At 35.4% G+C, this 15,805-nt stretch overlaps 1 protein-coding gene and 1 long non-coding RNA gene across 5 annotated transcripts in view; one reads left to right on the top strand and one right to left on the bottom strand.

Moving 5' to 3' along the window:
* Positions 1–15,805, top strand: part of ASB5 (ankyrin repeat and SOCS box containing 5) — a 38,407-nt gene that overhangs the window by 4,573 nt on the left and 18,029 nt on the right. Inside the window, exons 1-2 of one of the 4 annotated variants that reach the window (XM_062618983.1) lie at positions 4,046–4,128; positions 5,710–6,002. In XM_062618983.1, the coding sequence (XP_062474967.1) occupies positions 5,807–6,002 (196 nt within the window). In that variant the 5' untranslated portion in view covers positions 4,046–4,128; positions 5,710–5,806. Of the gene's footprint in view, positions 1–4,045; positions 4,129–4,761; positions 4,890–5,709; positions 6,003–15,805 lie in introns of those variants that run through there. The other 3 variants (XM_062618910.1, XM_062618839.1, XM_062619133.1) reach the window with 3 other exon arrangements.
* Positions 4,421–5,713, bottom strand: LOC134164047 (uncharacterized). The gene is made up of 2 exons (XR_009964984.1): positions 5,532–5,713; positions 4,421–4,605 (listed from the first exon to the last, which is right to left on the bottom strand). It is a non-coding gene; the product is annotated as an uncharacterized LOC134164047 (long non-coding RNA).

Here is a 15,805-nt window from a genome sequence, read left to right as displayed (position 1 = left end):
CAGAGGGCTATCATGAATTATGAGAACTGAAAAAAATCTGAATGAAACATAACTTTGGATATCAACTTTACCCTGCATTGTTTATGTAGATTCTGGGTAGCCATGTCATGAATGTACTTCAGGAAGAAAAGCTGTAAAGGGGAGATATAGACCTTTTGTTTATTTTACAGTGTTGTGTTTGCTTCAGTGGGTGGCACAACTCCTGGGTTTTTGTGCCACGAATATGGCTTTGTCATGTAAGTCTGTAGAATTTTTACGGATAGCAATAGGGTGCAATGAAAAAGTGGTTCAGATCTGAACCAAGCTTGGTCTTTTCTGGACCAAAGTTTGTCTTCTCTCACTATTCTTCTTTTCATTCCCCCCAAAACAGAGGCATGAAGTCTGTGCTTCTCTTTACATTTTACAAAGAAAGAGCGTTTGAGTTGTGCTAATGTGCTTGCATTCCTGTTTGGAAAAGGACTCGGCAGCTGTTTGGCGTCTTCCAGTTCTCCAGTTGCTGGATTTCTTGTAGCTATCAGATGAATATGATTTATTTGGTTTTCTATGCCTAAGCTAGATGCATAATATCCTTAAGTTATGAAGGTTATTGAACAGAACATTTAATATTTTTTGAAAATCATTTTATGATATGTCTGGTTTTTTTTGTCTTACTTTCAATGTTAACTTAAGGTAACGTTTGTGTAACAACATATATGAGCAAATGTATTTTAAAATAGATGCTCTAGATTTGTTCAGTTCAAATGCTTTGAGTAGGACATAATAGAAAAAAATGTTTAACAAACATCAAAGAGGAAACAACATAAACAACATTCAGTAACTTTAGAGGAGTCAGATAAAATTTTAAGTGTTGAGGATTAGCATCCTGTGCACCTGTTAAAATACAAGTCAGCAGGTCATCTTTCATGCTGAATTAGACATTGCCTTTTTAGTAGCTGGGGCTTCTCAGCATTTCTAAGTCCTTCATCAAGTGTTGTGTGCTTACATCAGAAAGTCGGTACTAGAACTACTGGTTTCTTACTGGTTTTATTTTAAACTCTGTTTTGACATAATTGTTTTAGAAGTTTTTCCTGCTTGATTGTCTATAATATAGAAAATAATGAATTCTTCCAAGCACCTGTAAGTTCCTGTTCCTCTTCCTGGCATCCCATTTCATTAAATCCTCTCCTGTTGTATTTGGTATTAGCCAGAAACTTCAAAAGAGGGACAGCTACCTGAACTTCTTGTGTATTTTTAGCTATGTAGAGAAAGACATGCAAGTGAAGCATCACAGGAATAATTCCTTATACTGCATTGCATATCTTGTCTTTTAAAAAAAAAACAACAAACCAAAACCAAACACAAACCAAAACCATTTTCTTTTTCAGACATTTAGATTCATCTCCAAAATATTTGAGAAAAATATTAAGACTAACTGTAACAGAATTTGTGCCATAACTATACTCTTATACAGCCCATGTTAATCTACTTAAGGATGTTATTTTAAAAGATTTAATTAGAAATATATTTTACAGATCCAAAGACATAAACAAATCACATTTATAAGGGGTTTACAGTCTTTAGTAATAAAAGATGTCTTCAAAGTCTAAATATTATGTCAGTTGTGTTATTTTTCTTGTGTACTTTGTCTTACTGAAAATTAAGCATACCTGTCTTCTAAAGCATTGAGGAAAAATTGCGAGAATAAAATAATTTATTGATGTAGTTATGTAATTAATCATAGAAGATAGCGCATACTTGTTTCTAAAAGTTACTTCCTTAGCTTGTGGGCAAGTTGCATTAGATTTCACAAACAGTTGGAATTAGCGTGAACAGGTACCACTGCTGAATACTTTCTTTCTGTGTTTGGCTACTACATAGTAAAGCAATAAAGAGCAGATTGATTTGTCTGAGCATTGGAGTTTGAAATGAACCCCTTTTATAAATGTCTTAATAAATGGCAATATTGCTATCTGGGATGTACCGATTATGTTATTTAGAAATTATAACTGACCAACCTACATGAAAATGGAATTTAAGACCATAAATTCCCTAATTTGAAGTTTTAAAAATGGTTTTAAAATTAAAATAGTTAATAACCCCAAATGGGGAAAGCATACAAGATGATTACATTGTTCTTGTTCTATTTGCTGAGAATGTGCTAATATGTCAAGCTGGAGGGATCCTTGTGTGTTGCAGTATTACTGTGCTTTTAAAACAAACCAAAAATCCTAATATTGTTTATCTGCAGTGTGGCTTTGTGCCATTTTCCTGTGTGCTGTAATAAAGGCTTAAAGGTTACAATAATTGTCCATGCAATCCATTTTGTAGCCATTAAGGGAGTGAACATTCAATATTTCATTTAGGTTTATTATCCAAATTTTGTAAAAGAAAAATTATTAGATACCTAACGAGTTTCAATATTGGTTTTGCCAGAATATCTGAGTGTTTTATTAAGGGCAATGAAGTCTTTTTCAGAATACTGCTCTTGAGTGGAGTCATTTAAAACCCGTTTTATAAGTGAGATGAGGCAGAGAATTTTCATTCCCAAAAAACCAAAACTATACAGGAAATGTGAATTTCCAGACTAGGCTACTGCTCTTTTCAAGTACTTTGATGTTTTTGAACATTGTATGTTTGTTCCATGTTGCTGATGCATTTCTATTTGGAAGCTCTCAATATTTTGCGCTGCTGCAAGACCAGACTCCAAGCGCTCTATGTTGCTGTGCAACAGAAAATTTGGAACATTTAGATGCCAGGTTTTCTACACTTTAATGGCATCACATTGACTGTTGGATCCTATATGTGTTTGCTTACGCTTCTACTTTCTGATTTCTGTTACAATGTATGTAGCTTTCTGCACCTAGCTCTCCAAATCTGCACGGGTTTGCTCTCAGCTATTTGGTTGGTGTTCAAGTCTCAGTATTCACATTCTTGATTCTTCCAAAATGCCGTGTGAGTGTTAACATCTGAACAATTGTTCTATTTTCATGACTGGATGCCTGGTAGGATGGGTTTGTCAGCAAGCTGTAATGGCAGTTTCTGCAGAGCTTTAGTAGCCTTAGATTAGGATAAATTTGGTTGTTCTGTGCAGTTGGGAGAGCTTCCAGTTAAGCTGGCACATATAAGCTATAGAGCTTTAAAAAAGAAATATTATTAGGAGAGTAATTTTTCTAGCTTCTTATGAGCATGTGTGAACTGAAATTCTGAAAACTCATAATTTCTTTCATTTTTATGTAGGTTATAGCTGAGGAAGGAAATTTTTGAGAGGACAGAAGACAAGCTTTGTTGTAGGAATAACTCTCCTGCTCAGTATTCATATTGTTTCTAAAAACAGAGGTTTTATAGAGCAATGAGAATTTTTAAAAGATCACCCAGAAAGTATTACATACATCCACAGCCTTATTTTTGAAAAAAGCTTTTGTTGTTTTTGTTGACCCTTTATGGAAAAATTAAAGTTAAAGAAGACAACCTAACAACTGAGAAATTTCAGTGATTTATCTAATTCAGCTATAAGAAGCAGGAGACAGTATTGTAAGGGGAAGGTTGACTCTGAGCACTGCTGTTAAATACAGACAGCTGTTATTTATAGTAATTACTATTTGGATTTTTGCCTCTACACAGAAAGACTATTTGTTAATTAGCAAAACATGGGGGAAGTCCAGATGATAAAGCACTCTTACAAGATGACACAGTGTGGCATGAAGAAAAAAGGGGTCGTGTAAAACACTACAAAACGAGAAAGGTTTTCTGTGAGATAATTAGGATTCTTCCTTATTCTGCATGGTAAATTTGCAAAACAGGTACTTAAGATGGCTGTGGAATTCTGTGGACTGATTAAGCTTAATAATACTAGTAGAAATGTGGAAGAAATAAGAAATTCCAATACTAGATGTGTCACTAAGGAAAATATCATTTCTATTAACGATTGAAACGGAAATTGGCAATGGTGTCTCAGAACATAATGCCTATTTATCCTTACGGAAAACATGACACCTCAATTCAGTGTCAGATAACAATGTGCCAAATATAAAAAGGGATTTTCATTTGACATTTTAAGTACTCACTCCTGCTTCTAACTATGGTATGAAGAGAGCAGCTCCTATTCTGTCTGGATGAGAAAATGTCTATAAATGAAATTTAGGAGAAAATGTGTATATTTTTCTTCACAGACTAATATAGTTAATGGTGTAACTGCTTTTTAATTGCCTTTTCTGGTTACTGTTTTGACTTTTGTGTGGATTAAATTTTTCTTACAGAAAAAGACGAAATGTCTGTTTCTCTCAAGATAAGCTCAATTCAGTTTCTGTCTGTAAAAAAATCTTTATATTTATTTCCAAGCAAGTTCCTTTTATCATTGTCTTCATTTATATAGGCTTATTTCAATATAGTTTTCAAAAAACATTGTACATTCTTACTCTTTTAAATTACCTCTGGAGCCAGATGACAAGAGGTCCTTTATTTTGCCACTTCGGTTTCAGAAATATGATTTTGTATCATATCCTTAGTGTCTGCTATGGTGTTCATTGAAGTCCGGGGATCTGTGGGTGCAGTGACATTTGGATCATACCCTCTGTTCCTGATGGACAGTTGCCAACATTCTAAAATGCTTTTTTTCTGACCATCAAACTACAGAATCCAAGATAGAATAGAAGGGGTGTTTCAGTTTAAGATTACCATGGCTAGACTATTTTAAACTGTAATTTGAGACATTATTTCTTTTATTTAAAAGGAAATATAAAAGTTTAGAATAGGACCCTTTTCAATGCTGTCATGATTCTTTATTTCAGGATTATAACTGACTTAGGAATTCAGTTCTGTCTGGCAGCTTCTCAGTTTGTATCATGTTGTGACACCATTATTTACTCAGCAGTTGCGCTAATGGAACAACTTGTGCATAACTGCTGATGACTGTGAGTAATAGCTTTATGGGATATAAGCAAATTAATTCTTGAAACATCTAAGGAATTTAGATTCCCCTGTCTAAAATTGGCCAAGAAATAAAACCTTTCATGTCATAGGTTTAAAATAATACGATGCAGTACAATGAACTGTATCATAAGCATTAGAAATTTCCCATGTTGTATGCTTACCAATTACATTTGCTCAATTTTAATTACATTGTAAGTAACTTAATTTTACGTGCCCCAAGTTCTTACTTATATCTACTAGTTTTGTTCTTAAAATATGCTCTGTTTTTTGTATAATGCTTAAGAACATGTATACTAGATGTTTTCATTCAGCCTGAACAAAATAATAAGAGACTGTCATAGATGGTGTATATTCAGCTTCTGTTTCTGTATTAATGTGGATTTCAAGTATTCAACTGATGTGATTTTAGTTTTGTAGGAAAAAAATATTAGTCTAACATAAAATGAAGAATTGTACTTGAGAAGCAGGAGGACTTGTTTTAGCAAAAACTGATTACCTGGGTTACCTGGTTTAGTGCATGAAATTGTAGTCCTTATTGATAATTTTGACAGTGTATTTTTAAACAAGTATTAATAGGGTATGAATAAATGAGTTAGAATTGCAGAATTTGTAATGAAATAGACCTTTCAAGTGGAACAAGTACAGTCCTGGATCTTGGAACTTGTCTCTATTATATTCTGTCTCACTTGAATATTACCAGGCTAGCAGGAGTGGCAGTGAACTCAGTACTATGTACAGTATAAATAATCGTCATATTTTGAGCAGCAAGCATCATGACCAGCTGATATTTTCTTTCCTCAGGACCAGTTGTTCCCAAGAGTGCAGGGCTGGAGCCATATGATCTTATCAACACATTTGAGAGCCCTACCCAAACAGTGAGAGAGATTTTGCTGCAGCAATGACTGTCATAGAAGAAAGTCGCCCTTTTGCTCAGCAGCTATCTAATGTCTACTTTACTATACTTTCACTTTTTTGTTTTAAACTTTTTGTGAAGATCAGCCTTGCTATACTTAGTCATTTCTACATTGTGAAAGGAAACCGTAAGGAAGCAGCAAGAATAGCTGCTGAATTTTACGGAGTTCCTCAAGGACAAGGTATATTTGTACTTACTATCTTATCACTACTGTTTGGGGATTTTGTTGTTACTCTTTGTTTTCCCAGGTAATTACTTCCTTGCTAGCTTCATTTATATTCAGTTTGTCAAATGATATGTGTGACTTGTTTTTTTCTCTGTAGTTCTGTTTTTTAACAATCTGTTGCCAGATTATTTAAGGTTTTGTTTTTTTTTTTTCCTTTTCTCTTTTTTTTTTTTCAGGTTAATATTATGTTCAGACTAAAACTGCAGTATACAGCCAATGTCTGTTAGGAGAGAGGCCTTAAACTTAAAATAGCTATATTTAAGATTGCCAGATACTTTCCAATTTAAGAGTTTTTCCCAATTTCTTCTAAAAGTTAAAATGTTCTTATAATAATTTGTTTGAGAAGATATAGTCCTTCTGTACTTTGAATAAGTTAGTGTCTTGGCTCATATCAGGAAGCTTTTTTACTGTTTGTCAGAGTGAGCTTTTGGGTCTCTGTGTGGAAATCCATCAAATTTTACTTGGTTGAAAGCTCTTGTTAAGATTCCTCTTTCTGTTTGATCAAGCAGAATTTTGGCAGAGCTGAGTATGGGTGTTCCCCAAAGCTCATCTGTGGTGAGGCAGTACCATTTTCATTCAATTCTTTTTCTGGGTAACAGAACACAGAAATCTCTCTTCTCAGTTGTGATATCCTAGTGCATGAGTGAGCCACGGTTTTGCTCAGCTTGGGATCCCTGCTGCCTCACTTGTCTTTATTGTTGTTCCCTTTATTACGGGATAACATCAAATTTCAGTTCGGTGATGGAACAGGAAGACTTGTCTTGCCTCTTATCGCCTTCACCACTCATCCGTAGCTACCATGAACAAGAAGAAGTAATCCAAGTTAAATGTAAATAGAGAAACTGTAGAAAGGAGCCAGAAACTGTTTCAAACTAAAAGATATTTTCACTCTTCAGTGACAAAAGCTAGACATTTTGTGTGTATGTGTTTAAATTTGCAAACCAGAGAGACTTACATCCTAAAGCAGGAATTAACGTGCTTTGCAGAATATTTACTCAAGGTAGGTTTTTAACATGTGTTCCCTGGAAAGTTCAGAGAGAAAGTTCAGAAACCTAAGAGTTTTACATCCGAGTATGTTAATGACATCATTTGAGCTGTTAAGCAGTATGCTTGCCTGTGAGTAAATGTACAGATATATATGCATGTAGAGTTGCATGTATGTATTCACTAGAGTAGGATGGGAAGGACTGTTTATCCCATTGTCAGAAATACAGAGAATGTGGTAGCCCTTGCTTGAAATCAAGAACTTTTTGACAGATGTTGCTGGGCAGCTCATCCTGGGAAGGCTGATGCAGTATCCGAGTAAGGAAGGAAAAAGGCTGGGGAAAAAACAGAGGAAAAAGAATAACAAAATCACATCCAACACTTCAAGTTGGAAAGTAAAATCATCTGTCTACAGTGTTACTTGTTGCTAAATCCAGGAGATTTTAGATTGGTCATTTGTCAAATATTTGAACTATTATATCTAAATAAATGTATATTCAGCGTTCTAGTAGTTAGCCTATGCAAAAGATGAAAATCTATCACTCTTACTGGTTACTGTTTCTGCTCAGGTAGCAGAGATTTATACTGATTTCAAGGCTTAAATTTATGGTAGAGTTTTTTTGGTTTTCTGCTTTGTTTATTAAAAGGAAATAGTTGATGCCACTATTTTGCTCTTAAACTGTACTTTTTACAACTAGACACCCATGCGTCTTAACATTTCACTGCCCAATTTGTAGTGTTTGGGTCTGGTATTGTAACAGTTCTAAGCACATGTTTAGCTAATGTTACATAATCTGCAAATTCAGTCATTTGTTGTGATTAACAAGACCAGTCTTTGCTCTTTGGGATGCAGATAACTCTCTTCAAAATTACTATTTTAGCCCATTTTCTCTATACCTTTGTTCTGTGTTTATAGAAGGAGGCATGTTACTGTCTTAACTCGCATCCTGTTGTGGGATTTGGTTTGTTTATGTTTGTGAAATACAGTACAGAGGTACCTCAGTAGAGTTTATACGATACCATGCAACAAAGTGTCCTGTTCAAAGTAATAGCTAGAAGATGTATAATAACTAATGTGAAGCTGCAGCTTGAAACATTAAATAATAAAATTAAATACTGAGTATCCTCCTAATTAGTGTTCCTGTTCTTTTTTTTCTTAAGCAAGAGAGATGCCTGAGTAGAAAAAAAAGAAACAAAACAGAAAATTAGCTTATCATTGCCTAATAGAAGTTTATAGTGTTCCAAGAAGTAATTAAAATTAGAGGAAATGTTAGTTTTAATTTTCTAGTTATAACCTGATTACATACTCTTAAAAGTCAGTGCTGGTATTTTCAGTTTGCTGGTAATAATACAAAATTACATGTTGTTGTTGTAAGGGCTTGGTTAGGATGGAGTGCTGTAGTTTTGAAGAAGAGCCTTTGGAAACAACGTGCTACTAGGAACAGGCATTATTTTATGTTTACTGAATTTAGCTCTTGAGTTAAAAGAAGCCTTCCTTTTACGAAGCCTGTATAAATTACACATTTCACGGCTGACTTTGTTTTGTGTCTTGTTCTCTGTTGAATACAAGGAGACAGTTTTATCTGTGTCATCTGCCTAATGTGTTTTTGAAGCTACATGTTAGTAGTGAGACAGGTCATATTTTGTTCCTTAATATTTCAGGAGTATTTTCTCTCCAGTTTGGATAGTCACCAATTCACTGTGTTAAATCTATCCTTTCATTTCATGTGTATGTGACTAGCTAGATAGGGATAATGTCCCAGTAATTAATTAGAAATTATTATACTGTGTATGTGGCATTGAAATATAAGAGCTAGATCAGTGTTCAGCATCAACTAAGACCACAAAAGTTTATAAAAGCTCTATTGATTATAAGTCACATTGAGTTGTTTATGGAGAGGAAGTATGAATAAAACTTTTCTTGTGTGCAGCTGAAAGGCACCTTCAGAGGTTATTTGGATATCCTTATATACATGGGTTGTCTGGTAAATGTTTCGCTAACCTGTTTTTAAAATGCTTAATAATCATTCTTGCAGCGTCCTTATGCAACTAATCACGGCTTTTGCTGTTCTCATTGCTAGAATGCTTCCCACTCCACCCAAGACCTAACCTAAAACTTCATTTCTGCAAACTAATGCATAAAATATGATTAAGATATTTATCAGTTTTTCTCCATGTATGAAAAGTAATCAATTTAAAGACTATTATCATGTGTCTTTCTACATCTACTGTGTCTTTTCTACAATAAAGAAAAAGGGATTTAACTTAGTCTGTCCTCCTAAATCTTGTTTTCTAGACCTGCAATTACTGTAGTTGCTCTCCTTTGGACTTGTGCCAGTTCATCATATGCAGTTCATGAGCCTTTTTATTGAAGTCTAATTCCTCATGTTAAGCAGACTGTTCCAGCTGAGAATTTGTTAGTGCAATCAGTGGAACTATTACTTGTATAAAAGTGGAACAGTCATGTCATGTGCCATATATGTGATACCCTATGTATGTAAGGATACAGTCTGTAGCTTATAAAACCCACTTTAAGATAGAGTCACTGTACTATGTATTTGCTTTTTCCTAAGTATAATATGTTGTGCTGGCCTTCAGCTAACTTTGTGCTTTTGATATCAGAGAATCTTTCCATTTTGCTCAAGTTCTGCTTTGAATTGTTTCCCTCTGTGCAGTTGCAGCATCTGCCGTTTAGTGTCATCTACTGATTTTATAAAAATAAATACAGTACCCTTTCATCCACAATATAAAAAAACTGAAGCACCAATTCAGGACAGAACTCTACAGTTTTTACTGTGGAGTAAAAGTTTGTTTAAGGTTAAAGACCCATGTCTTTATAAACTATGAGAATTGATTTTTTTTTTTTTTTTTCCAGTGAAGTCAGTGGTATTATTATTGTAAAAGAAGTAAAGAAAAAGGGATCCATTCTATTACAAAGGTCCCATTTACTGGATTAATTTTAACTTTGGCACTAATTTTGTATACTCTTACTCATATATATGTACTTGCCCAACTGAATTGAAAGGGACTGATAAGCTGTTTAGAGCTAAGTGCTTTGCAATGAGGGACTACAGCTGTATTGTAAATAGGCTATGGTGCCTAGGTTTTCTGTTTTTTTGTGTTGAAGTGAATGTGTATTTATTCATTACACTAGAAACTTTGGAAAAGTCAACACTTTATTAATTTATTTCTTTATGGAAAAAATTGCAGTGCATATATGTTGATTCCATTTTAAAATTCTGTGCCCTACCAAACGACCTACAAAAATGAACTCACTTGCAAATTAACTGTGGGTGTAATTAGCTCCTTAGCAGGCTAGTTGCAGTGACAGTGATCTGCACAGTAAGGTTACTTCTCTCACTGTATTTCCAGACCTGTGCAGAGTTACTAACTCAGCCTTTGTACAGCTGTTGTTGGATACAAACGGGAGGATCAAAATCAGCCTTTAAATTCTCCCTACTATACCAAGTTGCTGGTCATATTGTGAAAGTGCTCGGTATATACAAGGTCTGAGTTAGACCTTCAGATGAGTTTTATAGTTCAGTTGCTTTAGGATGAGGTAATAGCACTGTGGTATGAAGTGATTTCAAAGTGTGTGCATCAGATCTTAAGAGTTAATTCATTGTTAGGTGGTTTGGGTCTGTAAGATATAAACTTTACTGACTAATGGTAAGAGCTTGATTTGTATGGAAGAATCCATTATTTGATAACACAGATGACTTTATAGAAGAAGATATAGTTCTCATTTATAAACTTTTTATAAGGCAAAAAGTCTATTTTATTAGAATTAAACCTGATAGTAACTGTCAAAATGCTTTTAGCTGCAAGCAGAGGGTGATACAGAAGAACTTTCTTATGAAAGAATCATTTTGCAGAAGTTAATATATCATAAATGACAAACTAGTCATGTACTTAGATACTTGGAGTTTGATGCACAAGCTAAGTAGTTCTGACAACATAAAATGCATTTCCTTTAATATCTTATTTTTTAATCATGTCAACTCTGCAAAAATTTTCATAGAATGTCACTTTATGCATAACTACATTGCTTTAAAGTAATATTTGAATGTTCTTTGAAAACAGAATTTATATTTGTAGTATTTGAGTATAGCTTCTCAAAATACACTGTTTTTTTTTTTGCAGAACTGGCAGGGTGAACATGGCATGATTTCTTTTACCCGTTTTTAAAAAAGTTTACTCTTGAATGAACACAGCAAGTTCTAAGCTACCTGTCTTTGCTCTGTCTGCCTTTGCCAGGCATGATAGGAATGTTCAGTACACTAATTAAGCCATTGTGGGATTGTGGGAGTTCAGGACTGGAGTTGCCATCTCCTTTCAGGAGTAGGAAGCTTGTAAATAGTATGAAGCCTTATGTTCCCTTCTTTTTCTAGTACATTGAGTGTTGTTTGGGTGGACCCAAGAAACTGGTCCATTAAATACAACTCATAAATAGGAAATAATGCTATGTTTCACTGTTAGAGATCCACTGTTTGGAAAGCTTGATTACATTTTGAACTGTAGGGAATGATTAGAGCAAAGTTTTCCTATTATTTAGTTTTAACAAGTTGCAATTGATAATGTCACTCAGCAACAGTTGTTAGGTAGGGGAGATAGGCATGAGGCATTTTCTCAACTTGCATTCCACAGAGATCACTGTTCTATTAATAAAAGCCATATAAGACCTCTACTAGCTTCCTGGATACAATAGAGATTCATTTAGTAATGATAGGAATATTGTATGGCATACCTATTTGCCATACCACTTGGTGTAACGCACCACATTTAGCATTTGTTTTTCATATGCGGCACGTAAGCTAATGGTGTAAAAATGCTTAAGATGGTGTGAATGTTCTTTTTTGAAAGTTCAAGATGGAGGGTTTCTTTGATACAGTTCATCACCTCTTAATATGCTAAATAACTTTGCCTAGTATGACAAATAACTGCCAAAGAAAACCAGTACTTCAAAATAAATATCTCAAGAAGACACTTGCTTAGAATGAAGCAAATGACACCACATATCAGCAAGATACCAGAACCATTGATATGAAGACTATAATCTACCTTAAAGGGGGTTTGGTGAAAGCTACCTGATGCAACTAGGCTGGCATGGCCAGAGTGCTGACCTATTTGCATCAATGAAAGCCAAGCACTTCTGTTGACAAGCATTGATTCTTCCCTTACTTTAAAGAAAATCTTCAAGGCTAAAGAAACTTACAGTGAATATATCTGCTGGAGCCTGTTTTCATACTTGCTTCCCTGAAAGGAACCAAGATATCCTACCAGGTAGGTTCCTTTGTGGTTATTTTTTTTTAACTTCTATCTGTATTTTGTGTCAGGACCTCCTTGAGAATAGCATTTCCACAGCTGTATTTTATAGTTAGTATAATTTATGTGTGTGCCCTTGAAATGCATCTTATCTGAAGTTGGACCTTAACTTGTTGCCAGCCTAGGTCCTATTGGCTTGCTTGATGTGCACACTCTTAAATAGAAATCCTCTTCATCAAATTATTTCTTTAATTTTTCTGGATGAAATGAAGAATGTTTGAATTACAAACAGGTAGAAAATGAAACATGAACTCTGATGCATCTTAAAACCTGGAGTTTTAAAGGTACATAACAATAAGACTGAAAGATTATCCTGGAGCAATCTGACTGCAAGGCCTTAAAGACAACTGTTGTTAAAGAAAAGCCATTAAGAAACTCCATTTCTGGACTGGGGCAAACTCAAGCATATAAGCTGCACTGGTCTTTTTTTGTGGAGGTGGGGAGTAAGGCAACAGGGAAAGACCAAAATAACATAGCTCTCTGAAGGTGATGTTCCTTCTCTCAGTCATGAACTTGTTATGGACAGGGTTATGCTATTCACACTCTTCTCTTGTGGGGGATGTTCTCAAACATTTGCAATGCAGGCAAGCAGTGAGTGAACTTCTGCCAGGTTTAGATGATGGCTTTGGGGGAATGCATTGCATGCCTAAGTAGTGAGCTCCCTTCATGATTGCAGCAATGCTGGCTGATCGCTAATAAATCCATTATGGCATGCTGCATCTGTTGCACTAGTGGATGTTAGTCTTTGCTGCATCTAGCTTTTTTGGCAGTACATATGATCTCTATGGCTGTTCTCTCACGGTAGTTGGCTGAAGATTCACACTGTGGTACTCTATGCCACTCCTATGCTGACTGCTGATCTCATGCCTTCTGTCTTCTCTGACAATATCTGAAGTCCAGGCCTGCTTAATAACTGATTTGGCTAGATTCATCAGCATGACTGCTGTGATTTGTTTTACTTTAGTCTGTGTATTAGCCCATATTATGTGTTACCGCTGCTTGCCTGCGTGAAGAGGTCTGGCAGGTACGCATTGCAAATCCACAAGCCAAGAAATGTAGTAAATGTATCATTGTTCCGTATTTGACTTCTGTGGGGGCTGAGACAAAACCTTTATCATATCAGAATATTAAATCCTATCTCAACCTTCCATTCTGATTCCCGGCATCCAAGGATACAAAGCCTAAAAACTGTAACAATTTCAGGGGAAGAGGTAGAAAAATTACTAGCCATCCATGCTGTTGCTACAATAATAATAACAATTATTATTATTCGTAGCCAAAAGAGGTATATGACAATGTATTTAGAAAGAGCAAGAGTGTATAATAGGCTTTTTTAGTCCTTACAGTGGCATAGAGAAATGTCATTTTATGCTTGAATAACTAATGACCATTTAAGTAATGTCTGAATACTTGCTGGCATTTGTCAAGATGTGGAGGATAGAGGGGAGTTTGGTGACACTTGGGTAATGCCTAAGCTTCTGGTTGTCTGCTAATGACTTATAATCATTGTATTGGCCATGAAGTATGGCTTGATGCAAGAATGTGTTTTAAAAAAAAATAAAATTGTTCCAGTCCTTTCCCTATCCTGTTAGAGCTTTATCCTGTACTTTTATGGTGCATTCAAGTTCCCTGGTGCTGAGCCGGTACTGTGGGATGTAATAGTGGCGCTGTGGCCTTTTAGGATTTTGTTTTTGTCGGTAACCATGTTTCTGTAATTATTCCTAAAACCTCCTTTGTCTTGGCTTCTCCTACAGGGAGAAATATTCAAGATCTCTGCTGGTTCTTTTCTGGCAATGTCAAATGGCAGGCAACTCTTGGGGTACTGGCACTGAGAACCAAGGAACCTGTTGATCATTTAGCTTCATTGCTGTAGTCTGTGGATTACATCAGCAGGCAGAGACAGTTCCTAGTCCTGTTCTAGAATTTATTGTGGCAGGTTCTGTGCAGTCACTGTGATCCTATAATAATCCTGGTCATCAGAGTGAATCTGAAAGTACAGAATGGGATGTGGCTCATCAGTTGGCTACCTTGAGCAGGGTTGCACATAAAACACTCATATTTGAAAACAGTGCAATTTTGGCCAGTTTTTTCAAAGTTAAATTGCTGTTATTGGAATTTGGACTGTATTGCATTGGGCTGCATGATATGTTGAAAGGTGAAGGGTAGAGGGGGATTTTTATTGTTTTTCTTAACGCTTTTCTTGTGCTGTCACAATTGCATCTTTATTGCCTTAAGAACAGTCTTCAGAATAGAACAAGTTCCCCATTGAAGGGGAGGAACAAAAATATCTTTGCATTTTCATTCCCACCTATTAAGAATTGCTGCTCCTGTAAACTCAGAGCTATTTGCTGACAGAGAAGTTGACTGTGTACTGACATTTCTTGTAATAGAAATCTGAATTTAAGACTACTCTGAAGAAAATCACTTGAAAGTTTCCTTTAACAACTCTTCCCCTGTGTTATAAAAGTTGAATATAAATTATTAGTGAAATGCAACATCATAGTGGTTTGTTTAAAGCTTGCCTGCTAAATTAAGTCAAAATTCCAAACTCATCAGTAAAATCCTCTGATTTCCTTACTCTCAGACTGTAGTGTCTACCCCTTCTTCTGGCTGCTTTTCTGCAGGTAGCTGTGTTGCTTTCATGAGTGACTATAATCTGAATACTGTCCCTAATTGCTTGTGTGCCCAGGCAGGGGAAATAATGGTCTGCTGTGCTTTTTGCATACTTGGATGTCAACTTAGATATCTGTATAGGTTTTCTGGCAGATTTTGGAAGTGTCTGAGTGTCTTCTATAGAGTAAAATCTGAAGAACAGAATGTGAATACCAAGTCTAAGTAGTTGCAAATATTAATAGTTTTATTATCTAATGAAGTCAAGAGATACTCATTTTTATATTGCAGCTAACGTAACTCAGTGCATGGATGGCTGACTTGAGGACGACCACATGCTATTTCACTTCCACCTCTAACATGGAATTACTGAGTTCTTCAGTCTTACTCCACAATTTTAATTGTTTGTTCATCCCCTTTTTATATCAACATTTTGAGTATATTTTTAATACATTTACAGTTGGTTTCTGATGTTGGTCTGGCTTTTTTTTTTTAAATACCCTTTTTATTTACACACTGCTTTAGTAGGACTTTTTAATGGGGAGGACGAATGGTTGTGCCTAGCAGAATTTAGTGAAAAGCTGCTTCTAGAGTTCTGAATGGGATAAACTTTGCCTTCTTTAAAGGCTGAAAAAAGATAGTGTGCCTATTTTTATACATTGCATTCTGATGTCCTACAAAGTATTCAAAGTAACTTAATAATAGAGTGGTAAGTCTCTATGGAATAGAGGGAACTTTCCTAGTACTCTTGCCTTGAAGATGGCAGATTCTGTTGGTAACTCACTGCTTCCTATGGAGCTCTGTGGCTGAGAATGACAGGGTGCTGCTGGCTCCCCTGG

This window comes from Pezoporus occidentalis, unplaced genomic scaffold, assembly GCF_034315485.1.
Source record: "Pezoporus occidentalis ecotype Australia unplaced genomic scaffold, CSIRO_AGI_Poc_V1 ctg1, whole genome shotgun sequence".
NCBI lineage: Eukaryota > Metazoa > Chordata > Aves > Psittaciformes > Psittacidae > Pezoporus > Pezoporus occidentalis.
The sequence above is the reverse complement of the archived record's forward strand: the minus strand, read 5'-3'. Positions and strand labels throughout refer to the sequence as shown.